Raw genomic sequence first — 26941 nt, 5'->3', positions numbered from 1 at the left:
AATGCCTTAATCCGTATAAAAGCCTTTATCAGTACATAAGTTCTATAAAGCCTCACTCACACTATGAAGAGCACATTCACTCCCAGGACATGCCTCCTGTCACACACAGCCCATTTCAGGCAGTCTACTCTCCCATTCTGTTTCTGGAATCCCTGCTTCTTAGGTGTTGGATATTTGGGGTAATTGACCTTTTCCTCAAATGCTCGTCTCTTCTTTGGACAGCGCCCAACTTAATTTCCAGTGCTTCTCCTGACATCTTAGACGTCTGCAGCCATGTTTGTAAGCCCCTGGAAGCTCATTCTCTTCTAAGTGTGCTTTTTACACAACTATATTTTGTGCATTTGGTATGTCCTCAAAATTGTGTGTTCCGCCTGCGAGCTCTCCTAAAGCTCCCTTTGTGTTTCCAGAGACCTCTCTTTACCTTTTGCATTGCTTTCCTCCACCCACTGCTGTTATGTGCTAAGCTCTCATCATGTGCACCATGGGAACATGTAGGTTTTGTTCTTTGGCCCTTCTTAGTCCTCTAAGAACCCTTTTTTGGCCATCACTTATTTAATTGGTATCAGTCATTGGCTGATGCTCATACTTACACAGGCTCTCATTGCATCATGGCTATTACCCTGGATTCTCATGAAGTTTAAGATCATCAAAGAAAGAACCTAGAGGTTCATCCAGCCAGACTGATATATCAACATTAAGTGTGGTAGTACTTTGAGGTACTATCCACAGGGTGCATGAAGACTCACGGGTCAGAGCCTGATGCACAATCATGGTCCTGGGGACAACAAGAAAACAACACTCAAGCTGTGTGCCCAGTAGCATCCAGGAGGCCCAGCTCCACGGTGTCGAGGAGCTGGAGGCGTCTGTGATGTGCAGTGAAGCTTTGCTGATATTGGTCACACTTCCTCTAGGACCCGCAAAGCCATTATAAGAAGAGCAGCCTAGCTGGCCATCAGTCACCAATACCTGTGGCAACAAGGAAACTGAAAGAGATGGCTCTTTGTAGAATGTGTGCATGAATCTTCTCCTCCTGCACCCACTCCTAGCAAAATGGTAGGGGCCTTTTCTGTTACCCACTAGTAGCTAAACTTTGGGTTGAAGTGGGAAGGATAATGACACTTGGCATCCATGGCATCTCCTCATTCCCAGTCCTTTGTTTGTTTGTTTGTTTTTGTTTTGTTTTGTTTGGATTTGGTTTTTTCGAGGCAGGGTTTCTGTGTATAGCCCTGGCTGTCTTGGAACTCCCTCTGGAGACCAGGCTGGCCTTGAACTGGCCTCGAACTCAGAAATCCACCTGCCTCTGCCTCCCAAGTGCTTATAGGCGTGGGCCACCACTGCCCGGCTTTCCCAGTCCTTTCTTATATTATCATTTCTGGTTTGGGGGACGGCGGTTATAGAGCAGACTGTTCTCTTCCGTTAACCAGGCTGCAGCTATTCAGGGGGCAAAAGACAAGCATCTTTCCAAGACGTTTCTATGATCCCTCCAACTGTGGACCCGCATGTTAGAAAGGGTTGTGGGGAGCAGCACTATGCCTTTCCACATAGGGCACATTGTACTGAGTTCATTTTGGTCTCCCAAACTATCCCATGAAAGAGTTCTGCTCCTAGGCCTTACCATGGCTGGCTGCACGCCTAGGTTTCACGGAACAGGCCTTGCTCACACCTGTTGCCTGGAAGTTCAATACCCACACTCCCTTCCCCTCCCCCCTTAAAAAAGTCCTGGTTTGAAGACTAGTGATGGTCAGCCTGGCCTCAGACATAAAGCTGGCTGGAATGTGCCCATGCAACATCTATTCCATTGTGAGCACCACGCCTGAGTCACACTGTGTGATGGCATTTGGCCGTGGGTTCACAGGACCTGGAGAGCTAGCTTTGCCCAGGAGTCCTAGGGCCAGCTTCCTCATGGGTAATTTGGACACCAAACAAAGCTCCACCAACCTTACAAGTAACCCCACTTCCTCTCAGCTGGGCCTCTTCGGGAGTCCAGTAATAAAAGGAGCAGTGGCTAACAGGAATGACCCTACCTCTGCACCAGCCCCTACGCACTGTCAGCGTATGCATTAGCCTAATCAAATCAGAGGGAATCTGGCCTTTATTCACTGCTCTAAAATGAATTTATTCTGCTGCCTGCCCCCCCCCCCATGCCTTTCTTACCCAGGGAGAAGGAGCCACTAAGGCTTGCCCGCCAAGCCACGCACCCCTGTGCCAGCTGTTGAACTCGCAGCTCACGTTACTTTTAAATTATTAACTTTAATAACTGGTTTCATGCTAACATTGTCACACACACACACACACACACACACACACATCTTTTTACCTTGTCATATATCTCTCCACACTTTCCCCATCCCTATTCCTGGGTCCCTTTCCTCCCTAAATAGTTCCCTTTCTGCTTCCTTATGTATATGTCTGTGTATGTGTATATACATATATACACACAAACATACATACATGTAAGCAGCACAGATTTCATTTATATACATGTACATATTCACATATTTTTAAAAATCTAGATTCCACATTTCTCTCTCTCTTTTTTTTTTTTTTTTTTTTTTTTTTTTTTTTTTTTGTGGTTTTTTGGATTTGGTTTTTTCGAGACAGGGTTTTCTCTGTGTAGCCCTGGCTGTCCTGGAACTCACTCTGTAGACCAGGCTGGCCTCGAACTCAGAAATCCGCCTGCCTCTGCCTCCCAGAGTGCTAGGATTACAGGCGTGTGCCACCACCGCCTGGCTCACATTTCTCATTTTTAAAGGAGCTACAAAATCACCATTTCTCCCATTTTGGTGACTGTTCATTTGGTGGTCTGAAATTACACCTGAGGACTCTGCACTCACAGGAGCATATCCGTCAGCACAGGGCTGCGCCCCAGCAAATATTATCCCATTTAGTGTTTCCTGTTTTATCAGTCCTAAGAAATCATTTTGAAACAACTCCAAGGGAACTAAATGCATGCATATTGGCAAGACTTGAGGTTTCCGCCAGGCAAACATCAACTCTGGTGTGACTGGTGTGGTGAGCACTGTTATATGTGTGTGGCACACGGCCCTGACCTAACCCCCTTGCAGCCCTTGGCAAGCCTCAGACTACCATGTATATTCGAGGAAGCACTGAGCTGCCTAGGTGTGCTTGTTTTCTATAGGGCTGAAACGAGTTGCCAGGGCCTAGGAGGCTTGAAGCACGCCTGTCTTGTCCTTTCTATTTTCTTTCTTTTTTCTTTTTTTTTTTTTTTTGTATTTTTTAAATTTATTTTCTATATTCTTTGTTTACATTCTAAAAGCCTTCCCCTTTCCCAGTTCCCCCGCCCCCATATGTCCCATAAGTCCTCTTCTCTCCATCAAAAATAATTTTTTTTTTTTTTGAAGACAGGGTTTCTCTGTATAGCCCTGGCACTCACTCTGTAGACCAGGCTGGCCTCGAACTCAGAAATCCGCCTGCCTCTGCTTCCCAAGTGCTGGGATTAAAGGCGTGTGCCACCACTATTTTCTAAGCTGCCCACCCTCCTTGCCTTCCGGTCTGTCCCTCCATCTGGAGCAACAGCAGCACAATTCCAAATCTCGTTTGCCCGGGTCTGCCCAACATGAAGATCCATCCCTGCAATCCCCGAGCCCATGTGTGTCATTTTCCTAGTTGAAGGCAGCCAACCTGAAAGCATTTAACAGAGCACCTTCACGGACTTGGAGAGTCAGGATACAGACACTGTAGAGAGCATTCTACCGGCCTCAGCAGGAAGTCCAAAGTAGCCCCTTTCTCGGATTCACTCTGATTTAAAAATAAAACAAAACATTCTGGGCTGAGTACTTCTAAAGGGCATGTTTCAGGTTGAGTCTTTCCTTCGTTCTACTCCAACCATAGAGGCCTTGCTTCACACTCCCACAGCCAACAGCTTTCTAGTAGCCCCCGACCTCTGCCCTGCTCCTCTCTCCCGAATGTTCCCCCAGTCTCCAGTTCTCTGCATAGCACCGGTCTCTTATTTCTCATTTGCCTTTCCTTCATGGCGATACCAGAGACAACTCTGCCTGCTGTCCTTCTCTTCCCTCTGCATAAGTCCTCCGTGGATCCAGAAGCCATGCGTGCCATTCACGCCTGTTTCCCCACCACAGCCTTGTGTCTGGGACGCAAAGGACACTCAATGAATAGCAAACTAAACCAAGTAAGTTACACAATTAAAACAAAGTCCAGTTTTAGTAATTCACAGATATTAAAACTCTGAGAAACCTTTACAGAAATGCTTCTCTTCTCTCAAGGATGGGGAATCCCACCTCAAAACTCAGTAAAGACCGCCTTTGTCTAGATTATATAACTAGTTATGTGAGTGTGTTTAAATACTGTGGTGTGAGTGGGGGACTTCACTGTCTCAGAAGTGGGCAGAGCTGCTCCAGGCAATGGTTCATAAAAGTAGCAAGGCCTACTCTATAGTTTTTGGCTTTAACTATGACAATTTTTCTGTATCTAAATATGCTGCCTTTTGCTTTCAGAAAGGCTGTTTAATGTAGTTTATGTATAAAATCAAATTTAAAAATAATCCATTAAAAAAAAGGAAACATTAGCATATTGGGCTTTCGCTGCAGCTTAGAGTAGCAGCAATCCCCCCTCAGCCCTGAAACAAAACATGGCCCCAGTGGCCGGCCGGTGGTGAACCCCACTGAAGGTGGCACTGGGAGCAAGCACTGTCAGGGCGTGGCTGCACTGCTGCTTGTTTCAAATAGTAACAGCGAAACATACCGAGGGCACTGGGTTCATTATCTGTCCCCTTCTCTAATGCAAAGTCCCACTAGCTGTCGTGAATACCACGCCCACTTTGATCATTCCTCCCATGCCCCATATAAGAAGAGGGGAGAGCTTCAGGTCAGTTCTTTACTTCCCTGTGAGTTCAACCTGACCTCATAATCCAACTCAATTTAAGATCTAGACTGGGTGGTGGGAAGACATCAGAGCTGATGTGCATGTTAATTTCCCAGATTGGCCTCCTTACCCTGGATGCCGTCGACAGCCCCTCTTCTATTGAGCAGTCTTTCCTAAGGTTCTTCTTGTGGCTAGAAACATCCATTCACCTATGATCCTAGCCACCTCTACATTGCTTTGCTGCCCAGACTGTCCTCTCAAACACCCATACTCAGACACCCAGAAACCTATCACCCCATTAGGCATCCCTCAATATGTCCAAAACAGAGCTCTGCCTCTCCAGGTCTCCGTGCATACTATCTACCTAGGCCTGAGGACAAAAGCCAGGGGTCAGCTTTGACTCACTTCCCCTCCATCAGTACGGTCTGCATGTGACGCAGTGTCTGGCCCCTTCTCAGTGGTTGCTTTGCTATGACAAAGATCCGAGCCACCATCAGGTCATACCTGGACTTCAGCGGAACGATGTGAACTAGTCAGTTTGCCCTACACTCAGCTCAGTGTCCCGGGAGAAGCCCTGCTCTTCCTCTGTCCTGTCATGTAATCTCACCGATCTCTTCACAGCCCTCCTAAGGTTCTACAAGGTGAGGGGCAGAGGGGAGGCTGTAAGCAAGTAGCCCCTTCTTCTGACCTTCCAGATCCAAGGGCCTGAGGTGAGCACTGCTTACACTGTGTCCTCCTGTCCCCCTCTGGATATCTCAAGATAACTCCAGTAACCCCTCCTCAGAGGATCCTACAGGGCTCTGGTCAGTCACTCCCTACCCCTCCCCCACCTCTTCCTGCTGAATAAATCCTGCCAGTACTGAGATGATGTCATCCATCTTTCATCTACTCGAAAACTATCAGTCACGTGATGCAGGAACTCTGGTCCCTAAATACAGCGCCCAGGGAGGCCTGAGCACCTCCTTGGCATCCAGGGTGAACTCCTGCTGCTCACGCATCTCTATGTTTTTCTGGATATGGCTGGCAGAAAGCCCAAATAATGCCCAAACTATCCATATCTGTAGAGCATTCGGCAATTGCAAATATTCTTACCCGAGGATCTCTAAGCAGCTGGAGGATAGCCATGTCTTACAGATTAAGAACCCAGGACTCAGACATTCCTGACAAGGGTAGGTCTCCAAGCCCAAGGCTCTTCCTGCTGCCACTGGGAGCCATCCCTCCCTCCATGTTGGAGCCACACCCCACTATCCACCGTAGGCACCCCGCTGTCTTCAGTTCCTAGGCACACCCTAGCAGTGAACCTCAGCTTGTTTCCTGATACCCAGCACCCCCAATACGCACACTGAAAAGCTGCTTCCTCTGACCATGCCCAGGCTGCAGCTCCTGGCCTTACCTGAGAGTCCGCCTTCCGCACCCCACCTTTTCAACATGATCTGGGCCTGTGCCTCTCTCACCCCAACTTGACTCACTATCACCTCCTTGAGGGCAGGAATCTGGGCCCAGTTTTCAATAACCTCTAGGGCCAAAAACAGCAATTAAAAAAGAAAAAAAGAAAAGAAAAAGGAAGCCCTTTTTACTTCGTTAACTGGCTGATCCAGTTGGACAAGTATGAGCTCTGGTGTAACAGCAAATCTGCTTACCTCCAGCAGGTTTGCGTGTTTACACAGAAGCTGATAAGCTACAACCTCCACTCAAAACACCAGAAACCTCCCACCAAGAACAAGCCCATCACCAAGGAAGGGCAATAAACTATTACAACACTAACAACAGGAACATGGTCACAACACAACACCACCATGGTCACAACACAACACCACCACCACGGAGCTGAGCCCAGCACTCCCTAGCTCTCGGATCTTGTGCTGAACCACTAAATCCCTAGTCTACTTTTGGCTTGGTTTAACAGCGTCACTCAAACACCCCAATTAACTGTTTAAAAGAATATTTATCTACAAGAGGCGATTATAATTAAGGCCTACTAAGTGCTTTATACTCACCAGGAGCTCCAAGAAATTACTTGTTGCCTTTAACTAGATCACAGGACCCATATTTTGGTTGTGGCCTTTTCAAAAATTAAGAGCCTTTTCCCTGTCTCTCTGAAAAAAGCATGCTGGAACTAGACCTGGGTGCCAGTGACCACAGAACACATGAACCAGCTGAGCCTGCGGGTTCTAGTTCTTACCTGACCTGAGCAGTTTCCTACAGGTGTGTCTCTGACTAACAGAAATGGAGGTCAGGCGAAAGGGTCATCCAAGGCCAAACCTGTTTCTATTAACTGTAATACCCAACATTTCAGAAACCTCTACCTCATACCAGGGTGGGAGTGAAAGCCAGATCGCAGCCACTGACTCACAATTAAATGTCTGTGCGAGTTGTCAGACTGAATAGAAGAGGGCCTGGGACAGAATTCTGTTTCTACCTCTATGTCTGTTTTTGATTCGACCACCAACACTTGCTTCTTATCTCCTGACAATCAGGGTTTTTGTCACCTCTAGGGTAAGGATTACCAACATATAAGATAGTCAGAATAAACACTGGCCATATTTAAAGTGGTCAAGAATTCCATTTCAAATCGACACAAGCTTCAAAGTATAAATCTAAAACTAGTTCATTTAAAAATGATTTTATTAGTTTATAATAAAATGATTCACTGGAACATGTTCCTGGCTGACAAAGCAACAACAGCAAGGCACCATCCAAGGACTGCAATGAAAACTTGACTTCTGGAATCAGAAAAGGGAAGATAGGAAAGTTCCCAGCTGTAAGGACAGTCTCCAAGCAACCCTGGGATTCCAGATTCACAAAGCGGCTGCCAGAGCTTGTCAAATGTGGAATTTAATCATGTCCTAGACTTGTGAGCGATCAGATGCCTGACTTTTCGGTCCTCAAATCACATTTGTACTTTACACGAGTCCAGTCTTTGAATTTTCCTTTCAAGGAACCGCCTTGAGAGCTGTACACACTGTGACCTTCACTCTTGACGCACGGTGGCAGCCTAGCAAATGTCTACTACGGGAATATTTACTTTATAACTACTTATCATTTTTAATATTTTATATTCAAGTATGTAATGACCAGGAAATTTCTTTTTCTTTTTGTTTTTCAAGACAGGGACCAGGAAATTTGTACATATGCCAATACACAGGAGCAATATAATCAGTTAATCAAGTTTTCCTAGATGTTAGCAAACAGCTCATATTTCATTTGCAAAGGAAAAAATAACCAAGTTTCATCATTTTTCAGTAAAGTGTTTTTAATGAAAACCAGGAAGAGATAAGTTCTATCTAACACGCTCACACCAGGCTGAGGGCCATACTCACTTTACTACCTTTTAGAAGCTTAGGAAATTCACATCTTTCAGTGTTTTAAGAAGGAAATTAATAGGATCACATAGCTTATTTTCTAACTGTGATAACAGAAGCAATACAGCTAGCGGCTCTGCCAGGGGCCACTGGCCTGTGCCAAGTACAGGCTCCCTCTTTTTCCATGCTTTTAAAAAGGCTTTCAGCTAGGCATAAGACTGCCCAGAGGACACATTCCCTACGCCCCTTTTCCACTGGACAGGCCGCACTGAGTCCTGCTGAATGAGACATCCACCTCTGCCTCTGAGAACCCTCCTTAAGAGGTGGTATGGTGGGCATGCACCTACAGCTAGCTCTCTTCTTCATTTCTGTCATCCTCTGCTGGGAATATGCATGCTGCCCCCTTGGGACGATAAGTCTGAAGCTCCAATGGCGGGAAGATTAGATAGCGAGTCCCAGAACCGGAGACCAGACACTCAAGCTTCGGTAGACCAGGAAGGCACTAAGCAAAATACAAAACCTAAAGAGGGTTTTGGGATTTTTCTCTTCTGCCATGCTCTGCCACTAAGCTACATTCCCAGCTAGGCCTCTTTCTCTTAAACCTAGGTTTAGAAGTAGAATACTGTGAAGAGAAACACGAGCAAATTTAAACTCTACACAAACGTGACAAACACCCAATAAAGTATCTAAACAATTACATTATTTACTACTCTACGGCACTTGGATATTTAGAAAGTTATTTAGGGACCAGAGTGGTTTGGGAACCAGTTAGCCAGCACAGAAGCTACCTACTATAGACAGCTTATTTTCCCTTTAGGGGCTGAGTGGTGGGAGTCAGGGTTTCCCATGCAGAATGGACACAGCAGTGCAGGGGGACACTCGAGCTGTCTGGAGCAATGTTTACTAGGATGGAAGCACTCCCACATTTCCACACCTTGTACTACTCACTCATCTATCCTGGGTTAGTTGTCTGTGGGCCTGTTATTACTGAGATAATGTGGTACATGCCTGTAATAGCTACTATTTCCAGAAAACCTGCACCTTGTCATCTGTACCATAACAGCCAGGTAGCGCAAGACCATAATCAGAAATACCTAAGGAGTTCCAGGAGAGTGCATGTGCTGTTAGCTAGGTAGCAACACAGACTGTATGAAATGATCTAAATGTTTAGTGGGTGCCCTAATGATCAGGTGAAATAACGCCTGATCGGCCTGCAGAGGACCACACTCTCAATACAAGTGCCCTAGAAGACAAACCAGATCCAAACCGCGGTGTTTTGTTTTGTTTTGTTTTGTTTTTCCTTTACAGGAAACTGGTAAAACAATGGCTGCTTCTAGGACCAGCAAGATGACTATACACCAGGCACCAGAGTGTGACTTTCAGTTTACAAACTCTTTGTACCATACAACTATAATACATTAAAAATGTAATTTAAAACATACTGTCAGTCAACAGACATAGGAGTCGCTGAAAATCTTGCAAAGAAAATAGCGGAGGCTGTGGAGGTAAACCTTATAATTGGATAAGACAGGCTCACACTTGCCATCTCCAGTGGGTCAGCTATAGGCAAAAAAAAAAAAAAAAAAGTCAAAGATTATTTCTTCTGGGCCATCCTATGGGCATGGTCACTCACTAAGTGCACGTCAACACACCCCTACTCTGCACAGGCACTGTGTGCTGACAGCCTGGCCCCAACAATGAACCACACATACAAAGCACAGTTTGAAAGATACTGAGAAAATAAAGGTTGATGCTTTAAGAGGCAGGCGTCCTGATGCTGTACTGAACTGAGGCGTGGCACAAGCCAGCGCTGAAGAGAGGCGCTCACTTCTGAGTTCTGAGTTCTGAGTGGGAGGCCCCAGTAGCACTCTGGGGAGCAGCTCAACTGCAGATGAACAGGCGCTCTCACCGCCCCTTACAGGAGAGTCAGACAATTCAGGAGCTGACGCTTGGCAAGTACTTCTCTGTGGGGTCCTAAAGTTGTCTTTGAAAACCATGGACACTGTCCAAGCTGCCTGGGTCATCACTTCCCATAGGAGGAGTTGGCTTTACTGAGCACAGGGTGAGTCACCTCCTGAGTCAGGCCTCACCTTTGATCTAATCTAAAGCAATGTGGGGAGGGGAAGACTCCTGATCAGAAAGGTATCAGAGGGCACGGAACCAACAGGACACACTTGGGACTTCTGCATTTCTCATCCTAAGGCAAATCCAAGCCTACCTCCTAAGTAAGAAACGCTGGCCACCCCCACACCTCTCAAGGAGAGAGAAGTGTATTAGGGCTTGGACAGATCTGCTTAAATGTACAGTGACATTTTATAAGGAGGGGCACAGAGGCTAAGTGCGACTCTGCTCGGGAGAGAGGGTGGGGTAGGGGCCTGTGTGGGAAGCACAAATAGGAATAACACTGAACGGGAAGGGGGTTGTGGGAAAGCTCTGTCTGCCTTCGGAAGCTAGATAGATGGCTTCCAAAGTCCCCAGTTCTTCATCTGTAAAACAAGGGTGGTGATTCCATCTTCAAGCAGACCCCTCAAGTTCACTCACAATTTGTGCAGGTGGTAAATAATTCTAATGGCAACAAGATCCCCCCACAGCATGACTGGGGACAGTACTAGAACATGCCTGCCCAGTGTACAACAGGAACCTGGGTCTTGCACCTTGGGCCTCAATGCATCTTAAGCTACATTTTCATTTCTGAGGAGCAGCGAGTGTCAAGCTCTAAGTGGAAGTTCTAAGGAAACACAGAGACGCCCGAGCCCAGCTTGTCTTCAGAGCTCCTCGCGTTAGGAACCCTCAGTGATGTTCCTGATAGATCCCAACAGCTTCTGAGAAATCAGCCCATGAGAACCAATGGACAAAAAGAAAGAAAGAAAGAAAGAAGAGAGAGAGAGAGAGAGAGAGAGAGAGAGAGAGAGAGAGAGAGAGAGAGAAAGAAAGAAAGAAAGAAAGAAAGAAAGAAAGAAAGAAAGAAAGAAAGAAAGAAAGAAAGAAAGAAAGAAAGAAAGAAATAGAGAGAGCTCCTCCCAGATAATAAATGCACACAGCCTACAGGAAGTAGGGTGGGTCTGGGGAGTAAGAAAAGCACTTGCTAAACAATCTAAAGATGGCCTTATGAGGGACAGCGGCTAGTACAATTGGCAATCCCTGAAGAAATAGGTACCTCTCCCGATCTTTGACCCCTAAGTGTGTCCCTGTCATACTGCACCTAGCTTAAGTACTCAGTGTGCAAGTAAAAGCACTCTCAGTTTCATTTTAATATGTGTGTGTGTCCTCATCTACGTGAGGGCCAAAAGCTGACATTAGGTGCTTCCTAAGAGCTAGGAAGGCATGGTAGCAAGATAGGACCAACCAGCTAAGATGTATCAATGCAATTTTCTCTTTAACATAGTTAAAAACCTGTCAAGACAAAATCTTCTAGTGTCTCAAAGGACACCGACGACATCCTCCACAGGAAGAGCAAGACACAGCTGGAGACTTGAACCGGCACCTTTATCAGCTTGGCAGAACAACTTCTACCATAAACATATTAGGCGTAACTGCACTGCCAGCATGTCAGATACAGTAGCAGATTATAAGTAACTCAATACCCTATCCTGAATTAAAGTTTAGCTTGCCAATACCTTATGGTCATATATCATTTCTAAATACCACAGAACAAGAAGTACCAGGGTGGGGGAGCTGGGAGATGGCTCGGTAGGTAAAGTACTTGCTGTTCAATCATGGCGACCTGAGTCCCGATAGCCAGCACTCACTTAAAACCAAGATGCTGTGGCTTCTGCCAGCAATAAATAATAGGGGAGTGGAGACAGACAGCTCCTTGTGGCTCACTAGTCTGAACTAAATGGTGAACTCCAAGTTCAGTAAGACCTTGACCCAAAACATAAGGTAGAAAGGAACAGAAGACACCCACAGCAACTTCTGTTCTACACACACACATATCTGCACATATACATACACTGTGCGTGTGTGCATGCACACTCAAATACACATGGAGTATACAACAGTGTGAATATACTTGACACTACCAAACTATACTTGAAATAGTTAAGGTAAAAAACATTTAGTCATAAGGTTCATTTTATTTTAACTGGGGTATAGGATCATTCCAAAGTTCCGTCATCCCGTCCCTACTTTCTAGGATCCATCGATGTATATGAGGAATTAAATCAACTCAAAGTACCTGCTCTTTCTAGGGTCACAAACTAAGAGTGACCACACCTACCCAGGAGACATTTTCAGAGTACTTTTCATACACAAGGGATTTGGGCAGGGCAAGCGGACTGTGTTCTCTTCTGTGCAAACACTCCACACTAGCAGAGGCTGACCAGTGCGAGCCCGAGGAATCCCTCGACTCAGCAAAGTGCTGTGGTCTCTCAGAATTCTGCCAATCAGCAGAAGAAAGAAAAAAAGGGCTGCCTGCACGCCTGCACTCTATTCTAGGCTGCCGTGTGGGGACATTGTAAGAACTAAGATATTATTCTAAAGGTATGATTATTGAGCCTAGGTTTAATTCTAAAGATCAGCTATTCCATCCAAAGGCGGACAGTGGGTCAGGTGGATGAGACCTCAGGCATCTGACTTTAGGGCTTATTACTACCCCTGCCACTCGCTGGCTTTGGGGGAAGGGGTCTCTGGCCCTGGTGTTGTTGTATTTTGATGTTAATTCTGCTTTCCCAGGAAAGGCTGTCTGGAAAGAGGAGTCCTGAAGAGTCTCAGGAAACGCCTTGTGAACCATCCCCTAATGAATAAAGGAATCAATCACTGTGTGAGTAGGCGGGACTTCTAGGTTGGACCGAGGAAGAGAGGAAGCAGGAGAGTAGGGGGCTTTTTGGATGGGGATAGGGCAAGGACAAGATGTAGCTGCGACATCTTGTCTCCTGGTTTCAATGGTGGATCTGCCAGAATTCGCCACCGGAGGATTTAGATTTGATATGGCTTACAAGATTAGGATTCTAGTTGTTGCTCCCAGAGATTGAGCTACCACTGTTTCTGAACTAAGTCTGTGTGCACTTTTCTTCACTTGGTGGTTGAACTAGACTCAAGAGAGAAAGGTTTGGCAGGAAAGCGTGGGTTTGTCTGATATGCACCCCACAAAAGGCTGTGGGGGTTTTGAAGCATGGGGTTGGCGTGGTAGGGACCCTCCAGTGGGAACTTAGAGAGCTGGGTGGAGATTTTTGGAGCTCTGAGTCAGAGAGTCTCCACAAGATAAAAACAGGTCAGCCATTGTCCCACCAGCACATGGCCGGCTCAGCCTGCTGGGGCAGAGAGCAGCAGGGCACAACACGGGGACTTGCTGTTCTTTCTTAAGATTTCCCCGCAACAGGGTCTTAGTCTTCTCTCTTCAGAAAAAGGTTAGGCTGGTCTATGCGTCTCAAATCATTTCATGAAAACTCTCAATGACCCAGTGATGAGGACGGGTGAACAGCAGAGGGTGACTGTCAGGTGCTGGAAATGCCATTAAAAACTTCATGTTTCACATTTAGAAATCTCCACAGTCCATTCTGCACTGTAACAATACAGGGTTTAAAAACTTAAAGCCGCCAGGCGGTGGTGGCGCACGCCTGTAATCCCAGCACTCTGGGAGGCAGAGGCAGGCGGATTTCTGAGTTCGAGGCCAGCCTGGTCTACAGAGTGAGTTCCAGGACAGCCAGGGCTACACAGAGAAACCCTGTCTCAAAAAAAAAAAAAAAAAAAAAAAAAAAAAAAAAAAAAAAGCCAACAAGCTACCATGTAGCTTCCTTCAGGAGGATGTTCCATGTTTTGTGTCACACCCAGGAGAATGGATGCCAATATCCTGATTATTCATTTTTTATGTAATTCAAAGATATTATCTCTTATTGGATTACTAAAGGCCCATGCCATTTATTTCAATAAAGAGATTAAAAATGACAGGAGGAGGCTAGGGGTGGTGATCACGCCTTTAATCCTAGCACTCAGGAGGCACAGGCAGGTGGATCTCTGAGTTTGAGGCCAGCCTGATTACAGAGAAAGTTCTAGGACATCCAGGAATACACAGCAGAACCCTGTCTTGAAAAAAGGAAGAAAATAAAATGATAGCAAGACAAAACCAAAATGCTGGCTTGTCCACATTTTCCACCTCTCTGACAACTTAGCCAGGACACAAGCCATTTTAAAAGGACAGTGTGAATGCAGTCCCCCTAACCGGGGTAGGGGAGGTTTTCAATGTGCTAAGCAGCAATGAATGTTGGCTAAATTGATTACAAACTGGGCCATGTAGCTCAGGAAGCAAGGCCTGGCCACAAATGGTTGCCATACACACTTCCACACTGCATGGTATGAGCCCACTATTGTACTCCCTGGTACCACCTCAGCCGACTGGACAGTGCCAGACTCTCTGGCTACAGCTACCCCCATTCAGGAGAAGTTCTCCCTACACCTCAAATGAATCTTATAAGAATTCAGCACCATGAAAGCGGTGGGTCTCTGTAGGTCAAACACAGCATAGTGAAATACAGACCTGCAAACATGTTTAATGTGTCTGTCCCTCTTTCTCCATCTTTCGAATCCTATATTTCCTTCATGCAGACACTGCAATAGTTCCATCTGCCTGTGAACTCCTCCCAACTCTAGCTATAACCCTACACAGGCAATATAACCTTTACCCTCGTCCCCAAAACCTCCTCCTCTAGAAGAACTACATCTATTCTTTAAGGGAAGCACAAGACTGTTGTTCACTGGACAGGACAGAACCCATGTGGTGAGCTCCAGTATTCACAATCCTAGAGGTAATATGACCAGGACTACAACTGACTGATGAAGACAAGTCAAGAGAAACCAGCAGAAGGCCAAGGAGCTAGAACTGAACCCGTGTCCATCAGCCTCTGCAATGTGGACTTACACTTTTCAAGGTCCTAGTTTGCCTTTTATTGCTATGAGAAAGACCATGGCCAAGAAATAACTTGAGGGTCTCTTTCAGTTTATGGTTGTAGTCCATAACACAGGGCCAGAACTCAAGGCAGAAACCTGGAGGCAAGAAATAAAGCAGAAACCATGGAGAAACAAGGCTTGCCGGCTTGCTCCCCATGGCCTGCTCAGCCTTCTTTCTTATAGAAACTAGGACCACCTGGCCACGGGTGGCACTGCCCACAGTGAGGACCCTGTCTCATGTGTCATTAACCAAGAAAATGCCCTACAGACCTGTCTATAGGGCAGTCTGATGGAGGCCATTCCTCAATTGAGATTTCTTCTTCCAAGATATGTCCAGGGCTGTATGGAGTTGACAAAATCCACCCAACACACCAGGCAAGCTTCCGTGAAAGTATAGAGTAAGTAGACTCAAGGACTATCTGCGGAGAAATCCCACACCTCTGAGACCCCTCTCGGGTACCTACCCTGTGCCTTCACTCTCCTTTCCTTTCTTACTACAAGGAGCCACAGGTGCTCCAATTACAAGGCCAAGTCCCCCAACCACTGAGCGATCCCCTGCTGGCAGACTTCAGGCCTGCAATCTGGCCTTTTCCTTTTCTTCTGAACTGTCCTCAACAAACCCTCTCACCACAAGATTCTCAAACAAAACAAACAAAAGCCCCTCTGATGCCATTTCCCTGAGGCCATAGGGCTCTGCTCCCCTGTAGAGCAACCCTCTTGGTACTCTCTCAGACCTGCTTTAGCGGCCCCTACCCAAACCTTCCACTTGAACTTCAGAGTCAACTCAATTGCCTACCAGCAACTACAAGTGCTTGTCTAGAAATCTCAAACCAACTAACTATCTAAACTAACTCCCATTCGGACCTGCAAATCTGTCCCTCTCCCCATCCTCCACACCATTACACAACCACACTCTCCCATCTGCTCACAAACCTGGGGTACAGTCTCCCCCAATCTGTATCTTGTACTCACATACTATCCACATAAAATCCTGCTGGCTCGACTCTCAACTTACAGCAGGAAAGCACCCACTTGTTTGGCTGCAATCCTCCTGTCTCAGCCTGCTGAGTGCTAAGATTACAGGGACGTACCACTCTGCTCAGCTCCAATGGTTTCTGTCTTCAGTGCTAACAGGCTGGTCCAAACTGTCATCTCTTGTGTGTTATTACAGACCCCTCCTAATCAGTATTATTTCTTTCGATTTCTGTTTTGCTTTTGTTGTTTCGAATCAGGAACTATGTCTCCCAGGCTCCCGGAGAACTAGACGGAAGCTCCTGCTTCGACCGCCTTAGAACTGGGATTATAGGTATGTGTAGCCACGCCCTTTTCGTCCTCTATTTCACCAAGACCATACTCAAGGCAGCAGCCAGATGCTAAATGGTTTCCGACTTCACAAGGGTAGACTGATTCCTGAAGCCCCAAGATCGGCTTCCAAGCAGACTAGTGGTCCCCTGGCTATTCCTGAACATGCCAGACATGTGTGCTCCCTCCCACCCTCCCAAGCTATTCCCTTCCAGCATCCGCTTCTCAGTCAAGTTAGGCCTGGCTGACCTACTGCCAACCATTCCCTACCCTATCCCCACTCCGAACCCCCTTTCTCCACTCTATCATTTATGGCCACCTACCACAAAACACCTATTTATGTTGTCTATTGTTTTATCTTCTCCATCAAAAGACAGACAGGGACTTTTGTCTATTTTATTTGCTGTAGCATCTCCATCACTAGAACAGTACCTGAAACACACTGAGTTTGTAGTAACTGTGTATTCAATGAACCACACAGCTATAAGAAAACCATCATAGGCTGGTTATGATTTCTCTGACATCATTAATGACATCATTCTCAGAGCATATTCCATTCTGAGGTCTAAATAAAGATTAAACATCCATATGTCTTTTAGACTGAATCAGGAAACAAATGAGAATCAATACATATGTTGATATACATACAGATGACCTAATTTTCTTATCCTGGGGAAATTGAAAAATTGCTTCAGTTTTCTGCTAAGCAAGGGGCATAGTAAGTGTGTGTGTGTATGTGTGTGTGTGTGTTGATGTAACTGTGAAAGAGTGTGTTTATATGTGAGACAGTCAGAGCTAAGCCAGGGGCATAGTAAGTGTGTGTGTGTGTGTGTGTGTGTGTGTGTGCGCGCGCGCGCGTTGAATGTAACTGTGAAAGAGTGTGTTTATGTGTAAGACAGAGTCAGAGTATGTGTGTGTTGAGTATGTATATGTTGAGTATGAGTGCGTGTGTGTGTGTGTGTGTGTGTGTGTATGTGTGTTGAGTGTAACTGAAAGAGTGTGTTTGTGTGTGAGACAGAGTCAGAGTATGTGTTGGGTATGTGTATGTTAAGTATAAGTGTGAGTGAGTGTGTGTGCATGTGTATGTGTGTGAGTAAGAGAGATGGACCAGCATCTCTCCTCCTTCCCTCTTGGGTGCACCCACTGAGTGGTAGGATGCTTCTTCAGCCCCACTATTCTTTCTTAGCAACAGCCTAGGCCCTTTGTAAACACAGTGCAATCAAGCATTTGAAAAGGCTTTTCTTTCTACGCAGCCTTATCTAACAGGAATCTGAGATGACCTTACCTTGCCTTGGTATCAGGATGCCTCTAAGATATTTAAGAGGTGTTCTGCAGACCTTTGGAGTATCCATTTCTGGAAACACTTCTGTTCCTGAGCCTCTCTAGAAGGGCTCAGAAGGGTTCAGACCCTTCTCTGTCTTTCCAGGCTCATGTAAGGTCTCTTCATCAGCCTGACTGTTACAGTTTGGATGATAAATGCCCAAAGGCCCAACATTTTATTCTATCTTCAATCTCTTGGTAGTTTTGGAAAATTGCTTCAACACTTTTGTTCTGCAGAAACAAGCACTATATTCCCTATAAGCAGTAGGTTAGGCCAACATCTGACAGATATATTAGCAGCAGAGAGGCTTTGCTTCAGTGAAAAGCATTAACAGAAAAGTCTCACACCCAAACCCACGTTCCACACATCTCCACACATAAGTCACGTGACTGAGGGCCTCTAGTTCATGAGTTAGAAGAAACATAAAGACTGATTTTAATCCAAAACAGCATGTCCTGAAGAGAAGGGCAAAAGTAGGTACTTAGCTAAGGAGTCTCAGGGCGAGTAGCATCCCACCTTCTGCGCCTGAAGTGCTTATCATGTCTGTATGACACTCAGCACACAGATAATTAAGACAATCCACGTACCAATGAATAGGCTTGTCAACAAGAAGAAACCATCGTGACCTGGGTATCAGCAAGCAGATTTGGTAAACAGGCGACTCCTTGCGCTTCCTTCAGTGTCTGCTCTACACGTAGCTCAGCTATGCACCCTTCTCAAATGACCTGTGGGTTGCTTTACCTTCTACTCTCTTAGACTCAAAAGTGTATCTCTCTAAAGCGGTTTTTCTGTATCTAACATGGGTTTGTTTGCTTTTTCTGAAGTTTCAGATGATAAGACATGAACATATAGCCACCTGGTTGATAGGTAAGCATGCGAACAGCCCACCTGGGCCCCGTCCCCTGCGCTGGCCCTCTGCGCATGCCTGTAGTAGAACTTCTCCCTACACCCTGAGCACAGAACAGTGTTCTTTCTTAATTAACTTTCTAGGTTAATCACCTTCCAATTGAATTAGAAAGTTTTCTTAGCAATCTTGTCATGTGAAGGCTTAGAAAGAGCTCTTGGCAGTTAGGGATTTCACGACATGACCAGAGATTCAGACACTAGGACACAGGTGAGGGTGAGGTGGGGAGGGTCCGCTCCCATGAAAACCATTGTCCTAGGAACACAGCAGCACAGGCTCACTGTGTTGCTTTATCTTCCCTTACTTATGTAAACGAAAGACCCAAAGCACAGCAGATGAAATGCAGGCTATCCCACCCTGCAATGAGGCGGACGGGGACTGAGTAGGAACAGGGCCCATCTACCTGCCCCAGTTGTAACTCACTCACAATCAGCCTCTAAGTTCTAAGAGATCACTGCTCGAAAATGCCAAATTCCAGGTTACCAAACCTCGGAAAATGCAGTTTCCTCACCTTCCCATGCATCCTTCAACCTTGGGTTGACAGCAATTAGACGCAATGTTTGTGCAAGTTCTTTCCTATCAAACATTCGATAAGTGTGAAGGTCTCTGAAACATAAATCAGCTCTGGCAAGGAAGAGTATACAAATGGCTCAGGACTCCCGCCCCAAATAGGAAGGGGCTTTCAGAGTCAGAGGCCTGACAGATCCAGCCCATCAGACAATTGGCAACCCTCCCTAAGGAGCCCACCCCTGTTGCCCTCCAAAGGTGTTCACTGCCACTCAGCTCCTAGGAATACTGAGACCTCACAGGGATTTTACTGACAGCTTCACAGCTCCAAGATAGCTCTTCTGAGAAAAACAGTCCATCCAGTGCATGGTAACTGTGGAACCCAAGGAAAGGGAAATGAACACACCAACACTAGCCAAATCAAAGCCAAAAGGATGCAGACTCATCCCCCAAGCTGTAGAATTAAGACCAACTTGCCAGCCGAGCGGTGGTGGCACACACCTGTAATCCCAGCACTCTGGGAGGCAGAGGCAGGTGGATTTCTGAGCTCGAGGCCAGCCTGGTCTACAGAGTGAGTTCCAGGACAGACATGGCTACACAGAGAAACCCTGTCTTGAAAAAAAAAACAAATCTAAAAAGCCAAAATAAATAAATAAATAAATAAATAAATAAATAAATAAATAAATAAATAAAAGACCAACTTGCCACGCTCACCTTTCACAACCTGGGTTTCCAGGTTTATTTAACACACATGATGTGTTTCCTCTGGCCTGAACTAGTGTAAGGTACTTGTAGTGGCTATTCCTGGTTGTCAACTTGACTATATCTGGAATGAACTACAGTCTAGAATTGGAAGGCTCAACTATGATCCTAATCTGGAGGCTCAGAGATAGAAATTTCTGACCTGGATCTTGGCATGGAGATCTTGAAGCATAGTGGCTATGAATTCCAGAAGATTAAGACAAGGAGATCTCCGAGTTCAAGATCATCTGGGATTAAAAGCATGGAGGCATGCGCCTTTAATCTGGGCCACACCCTCTGCTGGAGACCCACAGCCTTTAATCTGGGCTACCCCCTCTGCTGGAGATCTATTTAAGGACATTGGAAGAAGGAAGACTTACTCACTCTTCCTTGCCTGCTTGCCTCATGGGACTAAGCAACTGTTAGATCCTTGGACTTCCATCCACAGCTGCTGCTGATCATTGTTGGGGAGTTGGACTATAGACTGTAACATCGACAAATTCCCTAACCATATAGAGACTGCCCATATGCTCTGTGACTCTAGAGAACGCAAACTAATACAGTACTCAAGATTATTCTTGCCATTGTAAGAGAGAAAGGTTACCAATCCTGCATGAGACTACGGATGACAAAAGGCAGAACAGGATATGATTCCAACTAGCCTGAGGCTCTGTTCTTTCCCAGCACCTCACAAACTGCCTTCAGATACATAAGGGACATACGTGCCTCTAGTTCAAACCCAGAGCTCTGTGGGAGCAGAATCTGGGGTCACAGGTAGAGAAATTGATGTCACTGATTAGGGACAATCTCAGGAAACTACTTTGTATAGAAGAGCCCTCAGGAGTTACCCTGATGACAAGACATTGAAGAACCACTAAGTTCCTTCCAAATAATCAAGTTATTGATTCTAGGGCTGTACCCAAGCCCAGGAGGAAAATACAGTGGGGACTGGCTAGCCACATACCCCATTCTCAAAGTACCCAGTCCCCCATTCAGCTCAGAGCCTGTCAGAGCAGTGTCAACCAACCCCAAGACTCCTATTCTCTTGGGCCCCCACAAGGATTAAGCAGGTAGGAAACAGTGCACCTAAGAAATTAAACATAACCAAGACTGAAGTGAGAACTTCTGGTTCTTTGGAAAGTTATGTCAAACCATGTTTTGAGGGCACACAAGTGAAAGGATGTCTTGCTAAAGCAAACATGCGCTTAATGGAGTAAAATATGACCCACAGACAGTGGCAGACAAGCACTGAGCTTTGGTTTGGTTTGATCTGCCTCGGCTATTCTTCGCTAAAGACACGCATGTATTGATTGGTTCGCCTTACATAGCGTTGTTGAGCTCAACTTGTGAAGACAATGCCATTGAGAGAAACTCGCCTGCCTAAGAACTGCTCTCAAGGTTCCTACGGCAGCTTGCTGCCTCTGCGACCTCGCCTTAGGCCAATTGGCGAGCCTGGCAGTCTCTTCAGGATTGAACTACAGTTGCCTGGTGTCTGCTTCTGAAAGAACTGGACTGTAGCTGCTGGTTGGTACCTGGGGTCTGCCTGCCTAGAGGACTGGCCTGCTACTGCTCAATTGTATTTGGTATTTGCTACCTGACTGAACTGCTACTGAAGAAGACTGAGCTCCCCTCCAAAGAACTATTGCTGCACAGGTCGACTTCGCCCATATCCTAATAACTTTTCTCTCTCACTACCTCTGCTGGGTAGTGGGCTAGAGGAAAAGTTGAACCCTATTAAAATTAGGTTGCAAAAAAACTTACGTCTACACAAGATCACTTTACTATTCTCACTATCATTTCCCAAGTATCCCCACATGCATTCCCATTTGGCCCCCAGATATTTTCAGGAGCTTGAGTCTAGTTCTGCCTCTGGCTAGACTCGTAAGACCAGGCAATTTAGGAAATCCTGTGTAACCACTGCAGCTCAGGCATCTTGCCTTTGGAGGTTAAGTTCTAAAGTCTGCCTTCAGGGCAAAAGACAAGTGTAATTAAAAAAAAAAAATCACTCACCAAAAAAAATTCCCTTAGCTGGGACTTGGTCACTAAATTGGAAAACCAAGAACTTCCATGTCTCTTTGCCTATAGCTTCCCTTTCCCTAAGGACTGCAGACCCAGACCCCTGAACAAAGGAATGGCAAAACAGAGTGACAAACACACACACACACACACACACACACACACACATTTAGCAAGAAGAGTTGATTTCAGAAGTTAAACTGAGTGTATCTGTAAGGCACAGCTAGGTGCCGTCTGGCAAAGAGGAGCCTGAGGTTCCTGCCCTCCCAGAACCTATAACCCAGTTAGAGATTACATCACCCCCTGAAGATGAATAAAGCTTAAACCTCAGAACTGCCAGACATGTGCTGCCCACATTCAAGGGATGAAGAAATTGCCCTAGGGTAGGATAGTTCTTGGAATTGTTTTAAAGATGGGCTGACTCAGCACAAATGAGTGTTTCATGCACACCTGGAAGCAAATAGTAGTGTTTTTGTTTTAGCTCCACTGTTCCTAATTAAAATACAGAATTCACTGCCACGTTGGTCACAGATATATGTTAAATCCAGGTCCTTGGGGTCACGTACCATAGAATTCCAGCACTTCCGAATTGTAAAATATTTAAATGGTGATGTATTGTTCCTACTATTTCCTCTAAGTCTCCTTGACTAGTGCGGTTTCTTCTCCCTACTCTTGGGACTCAAGGTGACACAGCACTTCTTAGACAATGGCACCGAGCCACAAGGCACTCACTCTGTTGGAGGGAATGAGATCAAGGAAGCCAATGCCTGGGTGCACATCCTCTGACCCCTGGATAGAGGCAGTCACATCTGTTAGAAGGAACTTGATCCAGTCAGTAAATAGGAAGAGAGTCCATGTACTGATACTTAAATAGATAGCCCTGACCTGCATGGGAAGCGGTTCAATGAATCAACACACTATAATACATTTCCAGAAGTCAGCAGCCTGCCAATGTCTCCACATCTGAAGGTCGTTTCTGAGGTTTCCTCTTATGAAAAAGAGCGTAAACATGAGCCAGAAATGCCACCTTCACAACCAGATTTTGATTAAGATTCTGCCTAAGGAGCTGTAAGACTTGGGGCAAGACATTTCATGACCTTCAGCTTCTGTTTCTCCAGAAGGGGTCAAGTGGACTAGATGATCTCCAGCTACACCATACGACTGAGTAAAACCAACAGTCAACACCAAGGAAGAAGAGAACAGTAGGCCGGGGATGCTCTCAGAAAATATCAAGGAGACCAAATAAAAGAACAAGTCAAGAGGAGGAAAGGAAGATTACGAGTGAAGCAGACCTCTCTCCACAAGCGCACCTCCTCCCAGGTGATCGTACACAGATCCATCCTTTCCCAGAAGAGAGCCAAGTGAGTCACAGGATAGATTCTACTCAGTCATCACCTCGAACCTTCCATGGCTAGAGATGACTAGGCCCCACCTACCGAGGACACAGAGGATTAAAGTGCTTGTACCTAACCTCAGTCACTCAGCTGTCTGCTTAGTTATTGCTGGAGTCTTATATAATTTATCTCTGGGAAACCTGGGTGAAGTTTAAAGTACCTAACCCAATGTGACAGTCCCCAAGGCTTCAGCAATATCCAGTGTGTTTGGGGGCTCTCTTATATTGTTCCCTATAAAATCTTAACTAAAAGTGTTACTGAATATATAGACGGCATTATAGAAAGTTTAAAATCCAAAATAAATAAATACAAAGGAAGAAAGAAAGAAAAGAGCCAAATCTTTATGTCATGGTAGGTTCTCTGTAGCTGTCCATTTATCGTATATGCCAAGTATCTTCTGCCTCAAAGTCATACATTCAAGAAATTTGCCTCTGCAATGACTCTAAGGCTGAGTAAAGTTAAGCTGCTTTGGAGTTCATAAATGTGATCGAAGAGTTTAGGATATTAATTTAAAACAAGAGCCTTTGGTTTTAACGTGAGGCGGTCTTAGAATCACAAAATGCTTACAACAGCTGTAGGGCAGCCAGCATCTAGCACTGTAAGTCTAGAAATTCTACTTTAAAATGCATCACCACCAACGGCTTACATTTAACCACGCCGGGCGGACACTGAGCAGTTTGCATGTTCTTTTAATCTTCACAACAACCCAATTCAGCAGAAACACCTCCACTCCACAGGTGAAGAAACCACGGCTCAAAGCAAATGAATATCAGGGTCAATGGCCGAGAAACCTGAGCTCAGCTCTCCAGCCCCTCCCCCACCCACGTCCCAGAGATGTCCCCAAGTCTGGAAACTGGGCCCAGAGTCCCATCTGTCTCACTAGCTATCACACCCACAGCCTTCCCTGTGAAAAGGAAGCAACAGGCATGATATGGGCTGGGCATGCTGACTCTCCTGAGAGGATCGATGCTATACTTGAACCTGGGAGAATTTATGACAAGGTGAACCCACTGCCTCCTGGGATGCAGATTCTAGGTTCTAGGGTGTGACACAGTGTCCCTTGCTGCAGGTCTCTACTTATCTGAGGGTCTGACCAGCTACTCCCATCCATTGGCCTCTGTGGCAGTGGTTCTCAATCCTCCTAATGCTGCAACCCTTTTAATACAGTTCTTCATGCTGTGGTGACCCCACCACACACACACACACACCATAAAATTATTTCATTGTTACTTCATAACTAATATTGCTACTCTTATAAATGGTAAGCTAGATATCTGATATGCAGAGTATCTGATATGCAACTTCCGTGAAGGGGTCACAACCCACAGGTTGAGAAATGCTGCTTTATGGCATTTTTTCTTTTTTGAAAGGCACCAGGCCTTAGTCTCAGGAGGACCTGTAACAGCTGTAATAGTGGAGAAGCCCTGCGGTAGGGACAAGTTTTAGCAGGCCCAAGGCTGCTTGCCTTAATGACAACAGAGATTCTTGGCTAAAGGCACAATTTGAAATCACTGTCCCCAGGACATTCCTTGCCCCAGTCTCCCCCACCCCCACCCCCACTCTAATGTCTGCTTGGCCATGCCCATTCAGGAAGCCAAGCGGCAAAGAAGGTTTTCCCAGCTCTTGGCCCACAGTCACTTCTATACTAAGTTCAAATCCTCCGGTGGATAAATGTGTGTGTTTCTCGAATAGTGTTCGACATCTGAAATGTCATCTGCTTGAGTTGACAAAAAAACATCAGATTTACAGATCTGTAGGGAGAATGTGGAGGCTGGCCACGCCTGCAGAGTCAGACCCCCCTACCTGGGCAATCCCACCGGTGCGCAGTGGACTCCTGCTTCACCTAGCAGGTTGTATCAGAAAAATCTGACCTTAAGATTCTGAAGTCCATTACATGCACAAACCCCGAAGTTGTCAAATAGCCCAAGTGGGAATTTTCTGCAGTTTAAAACCATCCTGGCCTCCCCTTTCCCCTTGGCTGCACTCTCTTCTCTCCGGTCTGTTGGTCCTGGAAGGACCTGGGTTCAACTCAAGGCCTGGGTGGGGAAGAGGACCTTTTGTTGTGAGAAAGAGCATGGATCAAGAATGTAACCCCACCGTGACTGGGCGACTAAGCACCAGGAAATCTTCCCCAATCACAGAACTGGGTCATATGGGAGCCAACACTGTTTAAAAGGCAGAACCGGTCGCTTTCTCCTGGAAGAAGCACTTGGAAGGGATGACTGTCATTTCCGAACCTTCTTTTCTAAGTCCCTCCTCAGAGGGGCACTTTTGCTCTAATTCCTCCGTAGAGCCCACCCAGCACTGGGTCCGGAGGATCCTTAGGTGTTGCGGCTCTATCAGGGAGCTGGGAGGGGGAGCTAGCACACCGACTCGAAGAAGCCTGTTTTTACAGCTGAGCTAGTCCTGAGGAACAGGTGCTTTTTAAGAAGCATGTGAAAGTATCTCCAGCAGGAGATCCCATTCTGCAGGAAAAGCCACACAAGACAGAGAAAAGTGGCTTCCCAACTTCCACGGGGCGCGCGAACCAGGGAGGGGACCGGACTGTCGGAGAGTTTGAGAGCGGCCTGGCTCCCTCAAAGACTTTCCGCAACCCTGCGTCCCACCACACTCCCTGGCGCACACGTGAAGCTCAGCAAAGCGTGCCACCTGCCGGGGTCCCTGCAAACTAAGCCTGGAGTGGAGAACCGCGGAAAGCACTTCGGGGGAGGGGGAGAATCAAGTCTCCCGGGGCCGGGCCTGGGGTCTGCCCCTTCGGCTCCCCCTCGCTTCCCGGAGGCGCCGGGTGCAGGGCGCGGCGGGCCCCGATCTCCCAAGGCTTGGGACGAAGAAGTGAGAGCAGGCAGGGAAGGGCAAGGCAGGGCAGGGCAGGGCAGAGCCAGGCAGGGCAGAGCGAAGCTGGGCCAGCCCGCGGACAGGCTCTGGGCACGCGGGACGGGCGGCAGCAGGGCGCGCCCTCGCTCTCCCTAGCGCGGCGCTGCGCCCCGGTGGGGATAGGAAGAGTCGGGGAACTCACAGCCGCTTGTCCTCCGGCTGCAACTGCCAGTGCATGGCGAGCGAGAAACCGAAGAGGCTCCCGGGATCCCCCGATTTCCGGATCACGTTCTCCTCGCGGGTGTCCAGGTTGAAGGCTGTGCCCAGCCGAGCTAGAAGCCCCGCGGACAGGTAGAGCAGGCACAACTGGCCCGCGACCGCCATGGGCGCGCGCGGTGGGAGGGACCCGAGGAGCTGCTGCGGCCTCTGTGCGCGCGGGCTCGGGGCCGGGGCCGGGCTGCCTGGCGCGCCGCTGCGGCCACTTGGCCTCGGTCGCCCCTGCGCGCGGCCCCACCCCCGGCCGGCTCGCGCTCTCTGTCCCGGCCGCTCCCCCACGCCCGCAGCTTGCAGCCGCTCAATGAGCCCGTTGTTCTCTGGAGACTCTCAGGCGTTTTATCGAGCGAAGGGGACTCCGGCCCCGCCCTACCCCGCCCCGCCCCTCCCGAGGCCCCGCCCGCCACACGCACCTTCCCCGCCGGCCCCGCCCCGCAGCGGCGCGCCGGTTGCAGCCCAGCCCTCCCACCTTCCCGCCACCTGCCCGGAAGCGTCCCGGAGCTCTGCAAGGCTAGACAGGCTTCTTCCTACCTGTCACTGAACTGCGGGCAGAGTGCCTGAAGCCGGCAATTCTGCGACCCGTAGGGCTGACTTGCAAAGACGTCCTTGGTTCATCCTTGCTCCCAGGGTTCAAGACGCG

At 47.1% G+C, this 26941-nt stretch overlaps 1 protein-coding gene across 2 annotated transcripts in view; it reads right to left on the bottom strand.

Moving 5' to 3' along the window:
• Positions 1–26630, bottom strand: part of Itga6 (integrin subunit alpha 6) — a 74177-nt gene extending 47547 nt beyond the window's left edge. For both annotated transcript variants that reach the window (XM_052182688.1, XM_052182689.1), the window contains exon 1: positions 26231–26630. In XM_052182688.1, the coding sequence (XP_052038648.1) occupies positions 26231–26412 (182 nt within the window). In that variant the 5' untranslated portion in view covers positions 26413–26630. The remainder of the gene's footprint in view (positions 1–26230) is intronic.
• Between the last annotated feature and the right edge of the window lie 311 nt (positions 26631–26941).

This window comes from Apodemus sylvaticus, chromosome 5 (genome assembly GCF_947179515.1).
Source record: "Apodemus sylvaticus chromosome 5, mApoSyl1.1, whole genome shotgun sequence".
Taxonomy (NCBI): Eukaryota; Metazoa; Chordata; class Mammalia; order Rodentia; family Muridae; genus Apodemus; species Apodemus sylvaticus.
The sequence above is the reverse complement of the archived record's forward strand: the minus strand, read 5'-3'. Positions and strand labels throughout refer to the sequence as shown.